Source organism: Elephantulus edwardii, unplaced genomic scaffold (assembly GCF_000299155.1).
Source record: "Elephantulus edwardii isolate Elephantulus edwardi_28Jun2011 unplaced genomic scaffold, EleEdw1.0 scaffold00037, whole genome shotgun sequence".
Lineage (NCBI taxonomy): Eukaryota > Metazoa > Chordata > Mammalia > Macroscelidea > Macroscelididae > Elephantulus > Elephantulus edwardii.
In genome coordinates, this window is record NW_006399787.1 from 11336226 (window position 1) to 11354723 (window position 18498).

An 18498-nucleotide genomic window follows, 5' to 3' on the forward strand; every position below is an offset into this window, starting at 1 on the left:
ATCTCTACAGTTAGTACTTTAAATCTCCATTTTGGGTGAGCAAAGTCGTATCATCTGAATAATGCAGGTTGTTGGTAAGTCTTCTTCCAACGTGATGGCATATTCTTCTTAATATAATCCAGCTTCTTAAATTATTTGCTCAGCATACAGATTGATCGAAGTTGTGTTTTAATTTTACTGGGATTCATAATAGAAATCCTTGGTAGCAACAGTCAAGAAATCAAAAGATGTTGCATTAGGGAATTCTGTTGTAAGGATCTATTCAAAGTATTAAAGAGCAAGGATATTAGTTTAAAGGCTAAGGTGCAACTGATCCAAGCCTTGGTATTTTTCATTACTTCTTATGGTTGTGAAAGTTGCACAATGAATAAAGAAGACTGAAAAAGAATTGCTGCCTTTGACTTGTGGCTTACAGAAGCATACTGAATATCCCATGGACTGTCAAAAGAACAAACATACCTGTCTTGAAGGAAGAGCAACCAGAGCGCTTCTTAGAGGCAAGGACGGTAAAACTTCATTTCACTTACTTTGGCCATATTCTCAAGAGGAACCAGCCCTTGAACGAGACATCATGCTAGGAAGGTTAGAGGGTCAGAGAAAGAGAAGACACTCTCTGAAATGGATTGACATGGTGACTGCCATAGTGGGCATGACAAAAATAGGGAGGATGGTGAAGAATAGGACAAAATCTAGATCTGTTTTTTATAGAGTTGTTATGAGTTGTTGTCCACATGACAACACATAACAAGAGCAGCAACAACAATGAACTTCAACAGAATACTTTTTTGTTTGTTAAAGTCATCAATTTGTGGTGTCTCAGTAAATAAGACACTTCCTTAAATGGAAAAAAAAAAGTTTTAGTGATCTAACTACGTTTTCTTATTTGGCTTGAGGAGAGAGATTTTGCCCATGCCCTTTTTTCCATGTGATTTTAAAATTCTGGCACACTTTCCAACTTGTGACCATTTACTTGTATTTGCAAAATAATCTCTTTTAAATTGACAGTATTTGAGTGTTTATGCTTCATTTGATCTCCCTGTTTTTCCTTAGTCTTTGTAGTCGCACAGTGAGGTCAGTATTGTTATTCCCATTTTACTAGTGAGGAATCTGAGGCTCAGGGGAGCAAAATTACTTGCACAAAACCACATTAATCTCCAGCTAGTGAATGCATGGGCTCCACCACTCCCATCCCCGTAGTGCAAAGCTAACCAGTGGCCCTTAAGGGATTTGAACTCAGGAATCTTGGTGCCATTACCCATTGCATTCCACTAAGAGAAACAAATGCCAGTAACAACAACAACAAGTACAGCAAACTATCAAGAAAGAACCCTTTGTTTTCATCCTGGCCAGATTGAAGAGCTCTGTGACAGGGTCAAATAAATAATTAAAAAATAAAGTGAAGTGGTGCTGGTCAGAACCTGGGGTGACCGTCCTCTCTCTAAGGCATTTTGGATGGTGATACTAACCTGAGTTGGGACTCCAGCGTGGTACCACCAGGAGGTTTCTGCCCACCCATCTACCCTGGCACTGTCTTTCTTAGGTGTTATGGGAAAGATTTTCTTTTATAGTTGTCCTGGCTTTCTCTTGGGTAATGGGAACCAGATGCTTAGAGTTTGGACTCCCCACTCTGGCCCATTACAACTCCTACAGTTTCTAGATTTGCTAACAAGACTTCTTTCTCCCACTCTAGTGTCCAAACTCAGGAAGCAAAGTAAATTATGTTTGGGGCTTGTCAGGGTGAGTATTTGCTGCTGGTAGAACTGGAAGGAAGAGATGCATTGAAGTTCATGGGAGCCGAGCTTGGGGCAAGGGAAATTGGGGAAGAACTAGGGGATGCCAGAGAATGTAGAGGTGGGTAGGTGGCCAAGCTCTGGCATCCCTCCGGGTTTTCCTTCTGCAGGGACACAACTTTGTCATGGCCTGAATACCTAAAGGGACCAGGTGACCTAGTTGTAAGGAATTGTGTTGCTAACCCAAAGTGGATCTTCTCTGGTGGTTCTAATTCATTAGCAGCTCTGAGAGAGAAAGGTGGACATTCTGCAATTTACAACTCTTTTTTTTTGGGGGGGGGGAGTACTCCAAGCCAAGATCACTGGAGTTGGGGAGGGAGACTTCTGACTTGGGCAAGGCTTCTGACGGGGGAGCTAGTAATGGCTCAGGGAAAAAGTGCCCTTGGCTTGCACAGAGGCCTCTACAGATGAGCTGCCACCATAGCTTGGCTTGGCTCTTTGAATGACCACAACTTTTGTGGTCAGGCTGCTCGGGAGTTGGAATCGCAGGACCATGATTTACTTGTTGTATAAATCTGGAAAGTACAATCCAGCTTCAATTCCCACAGCATGTTCACACAGCTCCAGAGACTGTAATGCCTACAGTTGTCTATGTGCGTTACGACAATGACAAATTATTTCCAGTAGAGTCTGTCTTATCTAATGGTAAGATAAAAATAAACACATAGAGAATGTGTTCAAATTTATGAAACAAACGACTCAAACGATTAAGAAGGCAAAGGAGGGGAGTAGAACGTTTTCTTCAGTGTTGAATAGACATATGAAAAAGTGTTAAACCTCAGAAGTATTTGAAGAAAGGGACATAAAAACAGCATTGAAGGACCATTTCATACTTATTCACTTAGCAATGGGTGAAAGACACCAATTTTACCAGAAGGATAACTGAGCAAGATACACATATTCAAAAGGGCAAGGGGAGAAGGAGGAAAGGTGGAAAGAGAAAAAGCACTGAGATAGCAGAGACTGGTGGGTGGAGGGAAAGTTGAAGGACTGGGAAATGTTCAGTGGGGATTTGAAAAGATGGGGTGATGGTAGTCATGTTGTTGTTATTGTTAGGTGCCATGGGGTCAAGTATGACTCATAGTGACCCCATGAACCTCACATTTGAAACTGTCCTCACTCTGTCCTGTGCGGTCTTCACAGTCTCTGCCACACTCAAGCTCACTGCAGCAATCACTGTGTCAGTCCATCTGGGTAAGGATCTTCCTCTCCTTCGCTGTCCCTCTACCTTTCCATGCATGATGTCCCTCTCCAAGAGCAATGGTTACTGAAGATACAGGCTATAATGCGTATGAATGAGTGTGCAAAACACAAGGTACAGGAATGAAACCTGATGTGTATGAATGGTTGTATAAAACACCAAGTACAGGGACAAAATGCAAAGTATATGAATGATTACATGCAGACCAATAAAATTCCAAACAAACAAACAAACAATTAGTCACACTTCATCCTGGTAAAATTGGCGCTCTAGGTAATGAATTTACACATTTTTGGTGTAATCATTTTAGAAAGCAAATGCGCAGAAGATCATGGGAATAGCACAAGATCAAGCAGACTGTATTGTGCCTGGGGGTCACCATGAGTCACGGCTGACTTGGTGGCGTCGATAACCACAATACTGCCAACCCAAAGGTACACAGTTCAAATCTACCAGCTGCTCTGCAGAGGAAGGATGGACAGTCTCTTCCTAGGCAATTTACTACTTCTGGAAATCCACTTGAGGGTCAGCTTTGGGTTGGTTCTGACTCAATGGGATACAACAAGAGTCATAAATGTTTACAACTTTTGATACAGTCATTCTGTTCACAGATTAGTTCTAAAATTGTAATATTTTTCAAAAGTTTTCTTAGGCTATAAAAGTTTTAAAAATGGATTATGAAAATTTAAGACATGTGGAATAAAACAGAATAGTGTAGTAACTCAGTAATTACCTAATAATGTAATGAAGAAGTAAAATAGTATCATGAATATAAATCAGTATTTTCACAAAAAAAATTCCTATGGACAAGGGTAGCCATAGATTAAAAATTAAGAAGAGTAGCAGGAGAATGTCTGGGAAAAGTTGTGATTCATGTCTGATAGACTTTGTTGTTGCTTTTGTTATGTGTTGTCAAGTCACCTGCGGCTCGTAGCGACCCTGTGTACAACAGCTCTGAACCTTGCCCTGCCCTGAGCCAGTCTCACTGACTCTGACACACCTCCTCTCCTTGCCCTAGTTACTGTGTCAATCCATCTCATCCGGGGTCTTCCTGTCCTATGCTGTCCATCCACCCTTCCAAGCATGATGTCCTTCTTCTAGGATCGGTCTCTCCTGGCCACGTGCCTGAAGTATGTGAAATGGAACTTCTAAATCTTAGCCTCCAAAGAGAAACTTGGTTTCACCCTCTCCAAGACAGACTTACTTGTTTTCTTGGTGGTCCATGGGACTATCAGAAAGCAATTAAGATAATAAATATGAAAATGTGGAATTATATAAAAAGAGCTAATGTTAAGTGAAAACCCAAATTTAAGTTGAGTAAGTGATGACAATCATGCAAAACCATATGTGAGCAGAGGCTGAAAGGAAGTATGCAAGATTATGTGTTATATTGGGGTGGGATGTGAGAAATTAGGCATTTTTCTTCTTGAATGCTGTTACTGTATTATTTTTACAATAAAGTTAGTAAGAAGGAGATTTGGGACTGTATTTTGAATTAGTATGCAAATGTTCATTTGCTGGGACCAAATCCATAGGTAATTGTATGCAAAGTTACATTAAAAAGTATGGCATAAGAAATCTGTGCTCTCATTGAAGAAGACCTGTGACTCAGGGTGAGTGCAAGGGTTGGTCCATATGTAGGAACTCAAAGCTATAAACTCAGAGCTAAACAGGAACAGTCAAACATTTTTTTTATTTACACCTGAAGGCCAGTGAGGGTAAATGACTTTCCCAGGACAACCCAGCAGAAACGCAGCTAATCCACAGAGGGGCCAACACATCTTCAGAAACAGCTGGCTGACCTTCAGATCAGTATCTTGCTTTAGGGCATCTGGTGTCCTGGAGCTGGTGGCCAAGCAGAGTGTACTCTTCCAGTGCAAATACAGGAGGTGGATGAGGTGATAAAGATGGATGAACAGGTTGCTTCCTGGATACAAGCCCTTGCGATTCTTTTCTCTCCACAGGACCCTGAGTGGGCTCAGCCAGACTCGACATGTCCAGCAGCAGGTGGGGCTCTCCCGGACTGTTCGGCGTTATCCAACCGCCGCTGCCAGCAGCCAGCTGACTTCCAATGTCCTGCCTGCAGGAGCAGGCCCTGACCAGAGGCATGGCACCCACCAGGCAGCATATGTGGGCCACCTCTCAACCCCTTGGGGTAAGGATGTCCTCCTGTCTTGGTGTGTCTCTCCAGACTCATCTTCTTTCTCATTCTTTACCCTATCAACAAACAGTTGTGAGCACTTGCTTTACACCAGGTTCCAGAAACTGAAAATGAAACTAAACAAAAAATAAGCCCAACCTTATCTAGACTTCACCTTGTTGAGATTGTTTCACTTTGACTCCTCCACTTCCATCCATCCAAGCTGCCGCTTCTCCTGACTTTGCTTCTGTTACATCAGCTTCAACTCCTGGGCCCTGGTTCTCATCCTTTCTGCAAATCCTCCTGCATCAACCTACACAGATGCTTGCTTAGCACCTACACCTGGGCCTCCACTTCCCACAGGAAACATCTGTGTGGATCCAGGCCCAGGCGGATTCTTGGTCTCCCAGCTGCATCTGTGCCTCTGGTATCTCCCAACAGCTTTTCTTCAAGTGCCCGACACCCTGCCCTTCCTCAGAACACCTCCACTCCACTGTTCCTCCTTCCTATCAGCACATACGTGTGCCTCTCACCTCCCTGCTTCCTTGCCCATTCCCCCCTCCCGTACTACACTCTCACCTAAATCCGTGCTCCAGCTGATGTCCTTTCTCAAAATCTTGAAAGGGAGGTGTCCTTCTCCCTGTTTATGTACATCCCCTCATATTTCTTATTGCCTCTAGAACTCCAGGCCATAACTACACTCCTTCCCTCTGACTTCCTCTCCCTCTCCTCCCATCACAATTCAGACTTTTTGTACACAAGGTCAAGTACTTCTCCCACTTCCTCACCTCCCATTCTCTCCTCAGTGCTCTGCCTTCTGGCTTCCTGCCCTTGGCTCCCCCGTATTGAATCAATGTTCCTCCTTTGTATTTCCACCGTCAACACCATTTCTAAATGAAGTGACCTCAGTTTGCACCATGGTAATGACCTCCAACTGGTCACCCTGCCTCCCGTTCCACCCCACACACTACAGCTGCATGGGAATTCATTCTCCTGCACTTCCTCTTTGGTCGCTTGCTGACAATATTTTTCAGTGGTTTCCCCACTGCCCATCAAGTAAGGAGTCTGAACCTCATTTTGGCAGTCAGTGCCCTCAAACTTGACTCAAATAATCTTTCCTCAAGAACACTCCCCTCTGGCAAATCTGAACTCCACTGTGTTCCCTGCTTTTTACCTTAAAACCCAGCTGCAGCACTTGCTAGCTATGTGACTTTGGGGCAAACCACTAGACTTCTGTAAGCCTCACTTTCCATAGCTATAAAATGGAACTATAGATGGAACTTGGGGAAAGTGTTGCATTCTCATGGTTCAACCTAGAGTAATACCTATGCAAGTGGGTTGAGAGGTAACTTAAAGCAGAAAAAGTTCAATGACTGGTCGGTCCATGGGTGTCACTCAGTAATTGTTAGACTATGAGCTTACTCTCCATTAGGCTTTGCATGCGAGGCTTCACCCGAGTCTTGTGGGCCTATGTAACCTGGTTCTAGTGGTCACAGCTGTGCCTCTCAGTCCTGCCCCCTGGACCCAAGCCCTCTCTCTGCAGGGCTGAACCTCACGGAGAAAATCAAGAAGATCAAGATAGTCTTCACGCCCACCATCTGCAAGCAGACCTGTGCCCGAGGGCACTGTGCCAACAGCTGTGAGAGAGGCAACACCACCACCCTGTACAGCCAGGCTGGCCAGGAGCATGACCCCAACTCTGGCTTCCGCATCTGTGAGTGCCTTGGGCTAGAGCCTCGCTCTCTGTAAGCAGGAAGCCTACTGCTCTTAACTCTGTTCCCAGGAGCTGTCCCAAATTACGTGGAGGGCTGAGTCTTCACGGTGCTCTGGCAAGCTCCAGCTGTGTGACCCTAGACAAAGCACACAGCCTCTCTGAGCCCACCTTTCCTCAATAGAGAAGTGAGGGAGTTAACAATAATGTCACCTGCTCTCTCCCCTGTCTCCCACGTGATTGTGGATGGAACAGGATGTGAATGGGCATTTTAAGAAAGTCAAGGGCTGGCTTTTATTTTCTTTTGTTATTCTTGGCCCAATCATTCAAGGCCAAGAATAACAGAAGGAAAAAAATCAGAGAGATATTACATAATTGTTCCGGGGTACCTGGTCTCCCAGCTTGATTTGGGGTCCTGCTCCCTCTGCTTCTCATGTACCAGCCATATGGTGGGTGCTGCTAGGTTCTTCCACCACCGGTCACTTTGAGGGTTGGTGTTGTAGATTTCTGCCAGATCCCCTGCCTGAACGGAGGCCGCTGCATCGGCAGGGATGTGTGCTGGTGCCCCACCAACTCCACCGGGAAGTTCTGCCACCTGCCTGCCCCGCAGCTGAACAAGAAGCCTCCAGAGGCCTTCCTGTTGGAAGCCCCCCTGAAGCAGTCGACCTTCACCTTGCCTCTCTCTAACCAGCTCGGTGAGTGCTCACCCAGGGCTGGCATCCTAACGGAGGGAGACAGGGAGACCTCGTCTTGTCTACCATCCTAACCCCTCCCCTTTCCACATTCAGGACTTTTTCATGCCAGACCCTTCCCATTTCCCCGTGATTAATCCTCCCCTACCCCTGCACATCCTTACCCTCTGCTTCCACTCTCTACCCACTTGGATCCTCATACTCATGCTACAGTAATGGTTTTATGCAGTATTTGTCCTCATGGGACTGAGTTATTTCACTCAGCATAATGCTCTCCAGTTCCTCCCAAATTAGGTACTAATTTACAAAATCGTTGCTCCTCCATTCTGTGTAGTAGTCTATTGTGTGAATATAATTTAATTTCTCAATCCTTTAAATTGTGGTTGGACATCTGGGCTGTTTCCATATTCTTGTGATGGTGAATAGTGCTGCTATTTACATTGGTGTACAAGTCTCCATTTGTGCCTCAGTTATCATTTTCTTGAGGTCTATTCCAAGCAATGGAATAGCTGGGCCATATGGAATTTCTATGTTCAGCTTTTTGAGGAAGCGTCAAACTGCCTTAAAGGGTGGTTGTACCATTGTACAATGCCACCAACAATGTGTAAGAGTACCTATCTCTCCACATCCTCTTCAGCCTTTATTACTTGCTGTCCTGTTCAACTTTAGAACATAAACATAAAGCAATTAGTTCATTTCCCCCGGCCTTCCATTACTGCTGTTAAGTGCTGTCAAATAGGAACAACACATAGCTGTTTTCTGAGACAGCAAATTGCACAGGAAGAGATTGCCCATCTTTCTCCTGTAGAGCAGCTGGTGGATTCAAACTCTGTACCTGTGGATTGGCAGTGCAACACCTTACCACTAAGCCACCAGAGTTCACTTCCATTAGTAGGTGTCAGAGAAAGGGGATTAAAACCTAACAATGTTCTGCGAGTCATGGGAAGGTGGACTTCATCGGGGTCTCAAATAATCAATGATTTTTTGTTAAGCAGAAAAGAGTGAGGCAGGCCTGGCTTGCTCTAATAAATTTTGGTGTAGTGTTTTAGCAGAAATTCCTTATATTTTTAAAACCCCCTGTAGTTATAACATCTGATGATACCAACAACAGCAGGTAGTTACAACAGGAAACTCTAGTGGCCTACTGAATAAAGTGTTGCTCTGTCAACCAAAAGACAGTGGTTGGAATCCATCAGCTGCTGTAGAGGAGAGAGATGGATAACCTCCTCCCGTGTGATTTACAGCCATTGAAAATCTCACTGGCGGATCCACTATGAGTTGGTTCTGATTCTATAACAGTGAGTAGGTTTTTTTTAGTTATAACAACAAAAACCTTTTTCATGAGCTATCCTGTAACTGTAAGGCTAAAATTCTATGCTAGTTTATTTTTGAAACTTCTAATGGGCTCCTGGCAGAGCTGTCATTAATACCCAATGGAGATGAATGATGCTTTGAACCACATTGTTTCTATTTGCAGAGTGCTGTTGTTGTGGTTTCATTGCTGCTCTGTGTTTATAGTCACTGATTTGGTTAAAATTTCTAGTGTTTTAGCCATAATATAGTAATTAGTATTTGAACCACTATCACTAACTTTTTTTAAAAAGAAAGAAATAGAAATTAAAGGAAAAGGAGAAAAAGAAAAAAAAAACCACAACACCCAAACCTGCTTCTGTTCAGTTACTAATAATGTAATTAATAATGTATTTCAATGCAGAAAGATTTTACCAATTTCTTAGTGGCCATCTAAACTAAAAGATACTACATTAAGCCTTTTATAGATACTTATCACATATTATTCTGTGACTGAAGTTGATATTGAGCTTTGTTAAGGATTTTGCACAGTCTTTCTGGTACAGAAGGAGGTGGGGAGACAGGTGACACCATTAGCTACCTCGTGGGTGATACCATCGCTTGTGACTCCGCTTGGGTCACACAGGGGTCAGATTGGCTACTCTCAGAGGTTGTACTGAGTGTTCGTGTGGGGCTTGATGCTGAAGGTCGTTCATTGAGGAGCAAGGAGTGAAGGGCTTTGTGCATCATGCCGTCCTCACTGAAAAGTGGGTTCTGGGTTCTGAGCAGTAAGTGAAGAAACACAAAGGGGAGTCTTAGGGAGACCCCCAGGCAGTGACCAACCTGACCCAGGGCTGGTGGGTACTCTTCCTGCAGAGGGACTGTGAGGGTGGGGTCCTGTGTCCCCAACTCTGACCCTAGCCCCTCTGCCCAGCCTCGGTGAACCCCTCCTTGGTGAAGGTGCACATCCGCCACCCGCCTGAGGCCTCTGTGCAGATCCACCAGGTGGCCCGTGTGCGGGGCGAGGCTGAGGAGGCCCAGGAGGAGAACAGCGTGGAGACCAGACCCTCGGGCCAGCGCCCCTCCAATGCTGGCCACAACCACTGGGACAGCAACAGCATCCCCACCCGCTCTGGAGAACCCCTTCAGCCACTGCCTGCTGCAGTGCCCAGGCCTCGAGGACTGCTCGGCCGTTGTTACCTGAGCAAGGTGAACGGACAGGTGAGAATGAGGCTCCTTCATTAGCCCGGGAAGCTTCCAAAGACAGCACCCACTCTGCCCTCCCCTCCTCCTCTTCCTGATGCTCTCTATGTGCTGCTGAGTGTCCCATGCCCCAGAGGGAAAAGCCCACGGCATCAAGTTACCTGAGGGTGCAGAGGCTAGACCCTCTACCTGGGCTCCGTGGCACCTGTCATTGCCAGGAACACAGAAGGGGTCTTAGAATGTCCTCCCCGGATGGCAGCCTTGAATCTGGTCCCTGGAAATCCTGTGTGCTCTGAGCTGAGCCCAAGACCAGTTGCACACCATAGTGAGGCTGTGCTGGAGGAGGAGACTGAAGTCACAAAGATGTGCAGTAGGCAAACTCAGGTTGAACCCAGAAACCTAGGGCTATAAAGATGATAGACCACTCTTACTACACTGGAGGTACCCACAGGCAGTGATGAAAAACCAGAGTGGTTTGAGGGGTCCAGACATTTAAGAATAAGGGCGAGAGCAGGCCAGAGTTGGTTCCCATGCTTTTTCAGTATGACCTGAGGTCAGGGGACAGGAGGAGGGAGCGGGCAGCCTCCCCGGGATGCCTGGGATTTGATGGAGGAAAGCATGGCCTTGGGACTCTCTCTCTCTGTGGTCCAGAGATAAGAGTGATGATCTGTAATGCAGCATCGGGCAGGTCTCATGTCTAGGCTGTGGGACCCCTGAGTCACTGAAGTCTTCATGGTTGTGTGGACCCCAGGTTTCTCTGATGCCCAGCCGATCACTTCTGTCCCTCTTCTCCCCTCCTTTGGGTGGGAACCATCTCTAGGAGACCACGAGGCATGAGCCCTGTGCCCCAGGTTTTCCTGGAGCAGGCACAGCAGGGAAGGAAGGGGTCACCAATGCCCATGGCCTTTTCCCCCCCAGTGTGACAACCCCCTGCTGGAGCTGACAGCCCAAGAGGATTGTTGTGGCAGCGTGGGAGCCTTCTGGGGGGTGACGTCGTGTGCCCCGTGCCCACCCAGACCAGGTGAGTGCTGGGTGCCAAGAGATCGAGGGCTGTGGGAAAAGTTTTCCCAGGCGCTGGCCTGCTCACCCTTGATGGTTCCCCCACTGGGCAGGTAGAAGAGGCTGCTTATCTGAGCCAGCTTTCCAGAACTGCCTGAGGGTGCTTCTGGCTGATATTTGGGGCTCTTGACTGGATGGCGGTTCATCCACTCTGCCAGGGCAGCCTAGCCTGCCTACTCCATCCCACTGTCTGTGAGGGCTCCTCTCTTGCCAGTTGTTCTGGATCAGATGGTAGTGATCCCATCTTGTGTGGGTACCCTGCCAGCCCTCACCCCACACATCCCCCCTCACCAGGGCACCAGGGTTCAGAGTGGTGGTGACTTAGTGTTTCCTGTCTCCTCTTCCTTTTGGAAGGGCACCAGCTTCTCCTCGCTGTAGGCTGAACTTCGTCATCCTCTGTGTCTCCCTCAGAATGTCCTTGTTGTATGCCGTCAAGTTAGAACCAACTCATAGCTGACTCAGCAGGTTTTCAGAGGCAATAAATCACATGAGAGGAGGTTGGCCATCCTTCCCCCATGGAGCATCTGGTGGATTCGAACCACACACCTTTGTGGTTGAAGTGTAGCTTCTTACCACTAGACTTCAAGAGAATACCCTTAGGGTATGAGAGAGCCAGCTCCCTGCCCTCTTTTAGATGGTGGAAGCATTCAGAAAATCCTCAGCGAGAGCCTCCTATGTGCCTACTGTACACAGTGGGGTTAGGAGTGAGTGAAATGCCTACTCATCCTGCTCTCTAAGGCTTTGACCCTGCTGTTGGGAGGGGGCCAGTGCTTCATGTAGTTCATCTAGCTGAGGCCTCTACCCACTCAGCCCACCTGCCCCTCTAGGCCCCATTCCTGGGCCATCCTTGGCCTGTACTCTATCTGTCATCAGCCAACCTGCTGAGTCAAAGAGGCTCCCCATAGAGGGCTCATGGGGGGCCTGGACCAGATCCCAAAGATAGGAGAGGCAGGGCTGGTCCCAGATGCCTTCTCAGTCTTGGAACAGTGACCATACTTTCTAAGCTAAAAGTGAGTGTAGGTGGTTTCATAGTGTGATATATTTTGGTCAAACAGGGTTGAGCATCTAATACATAGCAGTTGCTAGTCCCAGCTGTGCCCTGACTTCTATCTGCCTTGTTTTTTCTCCTTATCTGTCAAATGGACACAATAGTAGTGTCAGTGTTCTAGGGTTGATATGACAAGAAATGAGATAATACATGGGCTTTACCATGCTCATAAGTTGATGACCAGTAGCTATTATTTTTATTATTATAGTCATCATCTTTATTATTTATTCTATTCTGTTTTGTTCTATTCTATTCTATATCCTTCAGGAAGGGGATAGACCCAGTAGAGAGGACATTGAACTTAGTTTTGCACCTTGTAGGCTAGGGCTGATCCTACCACCTTTCTGGTTGGTTTTTCTTCTGCCTTCCTGCCAGCCCAACTCTTGAGACTTCCGAGACCCACATTCCATTCAATCAACAAATATTGACATTGACCACACACCCATCTTAAGTGCCCATGATTTGCAGGCCTGGACAGACAGTGGAGGGTGAAGGAGAAGCAGTTTCTCCTCCTCTCACGTTTATGTTCTGGTGGAGGGAGGGGCTAGACAGCTAGTGGGCATCGTCCATGCGGAGGACTTGTGCAGTGCCTGAATAAGTGCCAAATGCTGCACATCACAGGCAGGGAATGAGGTCATCACAAGACTCCATGACACCTTTGTGCAAATTAGGGAAATATGCTAATTTTTAAAGAAAATTCTATATAAATATGTAAGTGTAGGCTGCCAATGATTCACTTTGCTGTGTTGCTTTTGTGCAGTGCACAACCTGCACATCTGTACACCATGGAAAAGGAGATTTTCACCCAAGTCAGTGGATTGGATAACTTCTTAGGAAAGTGGCATCCTAAATAATTAGAAGTGAGTTAGTGTATAAGGAACAAGAACAATGGCAGTGTGGGGATGTCCAAGTCTGACCACAATTAATTCTACAAAGGAGAACTGTTCTTATCAATAACATCCTCAGTAACAAATAGCTATAAAGTTGGATGTAGCTCCCACCTGTGCACTCCTTCAACTACTTCTGCTAATCACTGGGTCTGATGTGTGTTGCAAATTAACTCAGAGGTGTTACTTACTCACAGTTGTGGAGTTTAGTAAGGAAATAGGTTGGAACACAGTGGAAGTTCAGGTTTAGTCTCGCCATCCCAAGTCAGATTAACAACAAGACATAATTTCTCAATTAGTTCAGAAAGCACTGTCAACAATTGAAAGTTCAGGTTTAATCTAGCACCACGAATGCAAGAAGCTTCTGTTTTATTCAATTGTCCTACAGACCTTGTCTCATAGCAGTCACAAATCAGCTCTTCCTTCAGTCATCCAGCAATCAGAACCTTTAACTCTGGTTCTGTCTCCAGGACTCCATCAGGCTACACCTCTCCTATCTCTTTTATGTTGGCCTCACGGCTGTTGATGATGTTGAAGACACTGAACAAGGGATGAACCATGTGTTTGTATTTGAGGCAGCTGAAGACCATGCCCCTAGAGGGAGATACGGCAATGGAAGCCATTTTCAACAATCCTAACATCACAATCAGTCAGACTGGTGGAGGAGAGTTAAACAGAGGACATTGCACAAGCAACAACACTGTGAATCCTGCTGGGTGGTCCCTGTCCAGCTCCGGCTCTCCTGTGGGAAGGCAGACAAATCAGAGGCTAGTTAGGATCAGGGCTCCTCACCCCTGGTCTGGGTAGATTCTTGTTCCCAGGAGCTGGTTCATTCATACAAGTGGGTGGGTTCTCTCTACCATCTGCCCTCCAAGGGTCATCTGGTACCCACTGCTGCTGACCAAGGTACTGGCCTAACCAGGGACCACCTGTCCATCAGCCCTGGCCTGGGAGGCAGCTGGCTGTGCTGGGAAGAACAGTGAGGTTTTATCCATATGACAATGCAGGAGTGGCTGTCTTAGAATTGCCTTCTTGTCTGGAGCTCTGAAGTGGCCGTGGTGTTTGAGAGACGATAGAGGAGAGTTACTTTCTGCTAATGATCTGTATATAGTAGAGGGATGGCTTGGCTGATAAATGCGGTTCTGGGAAGGGGTGCCACCCCATTCCCCAGAATCCTGCTTCATTTCTAGTTTTTACATCCCTCCTTCCTCACAGCAAGAGCTATACCTTCTTGGAACTTTCCTCTGTCTATGTCTTCAGGACCTGAGGTGTTTGAGATCTGGCTTCCAAATATGAGCCAGAGCTGCTGAGATGCAGCCCTGTGGATAGGGTAACAGCACTTGGGGCCCTAGGGTCCTGTGAATCTTGCCACCCCTCTAAGCCACTAGATCACCTTCTCCTGTCCAAGACATGGGAGCCCATCAGGGGTGTGGACATGCATAGCCACAGATAACTAATGTCAGATAGGTCCAGGCCTGGTCCTGTGGGGATTGACAGGCACAGGGACAATTCCTCACACCAGTTATCTGGGTGTTGGGGAGCACAAGACCCTCAGTGAGAGGATTGGGATCTGGGGAATAGGACAGAAGGACAGAGGCTATACTTCTGGGGCTGCCTGCCTGCCCTCTGCACTGACCTTACATCCTCTATCTTAACAGGCTTACTGTGTGTCTAGGCTGGACTTAAAGCCAGTACTGACAGATAGAGCACTAGAACTCCACAGGTCAGATGCCTGCACATCACGCGTAGGTGCAGAACACCAGCCGCCACCCTCCCACATGTGTCCAGGGCTCAACTCTCGCTCTCCTCTGCTCCCTGTCCCGGGTGGTGCCCTCCCCTCACTGTGCCCAGGATGTCTCAGGAAGCTGGGCACCAGGGTGCAGATCCTGGAATGTCAGGCATTCCAGCACACCAAACAAGAAATAACAAAGACCAGGGCAGCATAAACATTTTAAAACACATTGAAGTGCAGCTGGGCATTGTATAGAGAAGGAGCAAGAGGTGTGAGTGTGGAGAGAGAGAGAGAAAGAGAGAGAGAGAGAGAGAGAGAGAGAGAGAGAGAGAGAGAGACTTGTTTGCATTGACAGGTTGCCAGACATCCAGCTTCATGCCTGAACTTGGGATCGGGTCAAAAGTGGAGAGCAAGGGAGCTTTTAAGTAGGCATGACAGGCAAGCTACTGTGCAAGAAACAGTCAGGGGAATCTGTTGGGGAGGGGCTTGAGGAGGTAGCTTGCAGCACAGGCAACACTTTCAGGTTCTAGAACATTCTTGGCCCTAGTGGCTTTCCCTCACTGAGCCTTTATGTCTCTTCTGGTAAAATAGGATTGTGCTTCTTAGGGAAAGAAGGGGATTGTCATCCCTAGAGATGCTGTCCAGGAGGAGATCATGATGGGACTTCAAAACCAAGAGCCCAGGAGGCAGGCGATGCCATGGCTGCCAGTCAACCACCTTTTGACTTCTGATGTTTCAGGCTGGGATCTCAGAAGGGGGCCCTGCAGAGTTGCTATTTCTGACATGGAAAATGAAGTCTCAATTGACCTGAAGTTACGTGGCACAGACAGATCCCTTTGCTTCCAGAAAAATTCCACAGAGCCCTGTTCCTCAGAGAGATGGCTCCAAGATTCCATCTAAACTAGTCCTCACTTCGCTCCCTTCTCCTTCTGACTGTGCAACAGAGCCAGCTGATCTCCAGAACTTGGACTGAATCACGTTGTCATGACCCCGTGGAACTTATCAGAGGTCCCTGCTCAGCCCCTGCCGTCCCCCGCCAGGGTCTGGAGAGCACACAGCTCTCTCAAGCCATTTTGACTGGGGCCACATTGTTGAGTTTTCATCTGAGAAAGACAGGCATCTGGATTGACTGGAAAGTTGGCTGCTGCCCATCTGGCTTGGCACGGGCTGTGTCAACCCCAGGGCCCCTTTGCTGGGGCAGGCAGGCCTGGCATGAGACTCCCAGCCTGCAGTGGTGGGCTCCAGCTGTTTGCCATGAGATTGTCTTTCCCTCTGCCTGGTGTGGGATGAGTTCACCTCAGAACCCAGCCCCTCCCTCCTTGTTTCTCCTGAGAAAGCAGATTTGCTCTGCCTCTCCAAGGAGTTCTGCCTCTTTCCCACTTAAAAACCATAGCCATGGGTTATTGAACTTGTATAGTATGCTGCACTCTTCACCTGCATAATACCATTTAATTTTCACAACCACTTGCAAGCTAAGGACTTTCATTCCCATGATACATGGGAGGAATGGAGCTCAGAGAGGTTAAGGAGCTTGTCTGAGGTCACATAGCCAGGACAAGGGAAGCTGAGAGTCAAAGGACAGTGTGTGTGATTCTGAGGAGACCAGGACCTCTTGAACCATTCTGGGAAGGGCTGGGCCTGCCTGGACACAACAAAAATCAGGATATTATTAAGAGGGATCTAGGAGAATGGATACCTTGACACTGTGGAGCTGATGAAGAATACTGAATATAGTGTAGGTTTTCAAAAGAACAAACAAATCTGGCTTGGAAGAGGTGGAGCCAGAGTGGTCCTTAGAAGCAAGACCTTGTCTCATATTTTGAGCATGTCATCAGTAGTCCCCGAGTCCCTGAAGGACATTATGCTTAGAACAGGAGAGGAAGACCCCTAATGAGATGGACCAACTCAATGAATGAAATAATGAGCCTAAGCACATCAGCAATTGGAAGGCTGGCACCCGTTGGGTAGGGTTTCAGTCTATTAGCAAGAGAGTTGGGGCCAATTCAATAGCACCTAAAAATAGACTAGAATTTTACAGCCAGAGGATGTACCTCAGGATTGTATTTCATGAGTCACTTATTCATGAAGGACAGTGTTCCTCAAGAGGATTGTGGTGGAATAATGAGGCAGGCCCCAACCCCATCCACATCCCAGACCTATGGGATAGGACATTCTGGAGATGTGTTGGCAGAACTGTCCCAGGGAGAACAGGGTGGGCTTTTTCCATGTGTCTGCATGTCTGGGGAGCAGAGCTAAGTTGACATTGAGCACAAAGAACAACTTAGCGCAAACTGCAGCTTGGTGACAATAAATGGGTATGCCTGGCAGGACTGAGTGCCCGGCATGAGGAGTGTGGCCACCAGAAACAAGTTGATGGACTGAACTGGGGAAGGATTATGATTTTCCAGGGAGTAGATGTTTATATGTACATATAGGTGGTTGTTTTTGTTAGGTGCTGTTGAAGCCAATATGGCTCACAGCCACCCTGTCCTGCACCCAGGTCTGAACTTTGACCTGATCTGCACCATCTTCATCTGTCATATTCACACCCATTGTGATAGTCACAGTATCAAGTCATCTTGTTGAGAGTCTTCCTCTCTTTTACTGACCCCTCTATGTTTCCGAGCATGATATTTCTCTCTAAGGACTGGTTACTTCTGAAAATACGCCCAAAATAAGCGAGGCAAAGTTTTGCCATCATTGCCTCTAGGGAGCAGTCTGGCTGCACTTTCTTCAAGACAGATTTGTTTGTTCTCTTTGAAACACATAGCATATCAACACTTTTCATCAATGCCACAATTCAAAGGCATCAATTCTTCTGTCTTCTTTATTCTGTCCAACTTTCAGATGCACAGGAAGTAGTTGGAAATATCAAGGCTTGGAGCAGGTTCACTTTGATCTTTTAAGCTGACGCCCTTGCTTTTTTTAGAACTTTAGAGAGGTCCTTGACAGCAGATTTCCCTAATGCAGCTTTTGATTTCTTGACTGTTACTACATGGATATTGATTGTGGACCCAAGTAAATGAAAAGAATTAACAACTTCAGTCTTTTCTCCATTTATCATGTTGCCTACTAGTCCAGTGGTGAAAAGCTTTATTTTCTTGATGTTGAGATGTAATCCATATTGAAAACTATAGTCTTTGATTTTCTTCAGCAAGTGTTTCAAGTGTTCTTCATTTTCTGCAAGTAAGTTTGTATCATCTGCATAATGCAGGTTGATGATGAGTCTTCCTCTAATCCTGATTCCCCATTCTTCTTTATATCATTTCAACATGCTTCTCTGAAATGATATATCATATATATGTATATATATAGTTATGTATATTATATGGTGGCTTAGTAGCAAGAAGCTGCACTGCAGTCCCTAAAGCATGTGTTTCAAGGCCACCAGATGCTCTGCAGCAGAAAGAGGTACAGTCTCCTCCCATGTGATTAACTGTCTCTGAAAACCCACTGGCGGGTCATTTATAGATGGTTCTGACTGTATGGTACACAACAACAACACACATACATATAACTATGTATGTTGTTGTGTACTGTGGAGTCAGAGTAGACTCATTGCTGACCCTCCAGGGGTTTTCATAGGGAGTTATTTGCACAGGAGGAAATTGTTTATCCTTCTTCCATGGAGCAGCTGGTGGATTTGAACCATGTTCCTTTCGAATTGCAGTGCAGCTTCTAATAGTTTTGTAGATAGATATAGATTATCTGTCTAGCTATCTATCTTCTATCATCTATCTATCTA

At 46.4% G+C, this 18498-nt stretch overlaps 1 protein-coding gene across 1 annotated transcript in view; it reads left to right on the top strand.

Annotated features, from left to right (window-relative positions):
- Nucleotides 1-18498, top strand: part of LTBP2 (latent transforming growth factor beta binding protein 2) — a 148136-nt gene that overhangs the window by 72636 nt on the left and 57002 nt on the right. The window contains 5 exon segments of the mRNA XM_006884680.1: nucleotides 4956-5146; nucleotides 6675-6845; nucleotides 7346-7537; nucleotides 9759-10045; nucleotides 10946-11048. Coding sequence (XP_006884742.1) covers nucleotides 4956-5146; nucleotides 6675-6845; nucleotides 7346-7537; nucleotides 9759-10045; nucleotides 10946-11048 — 944 coding nt within the window.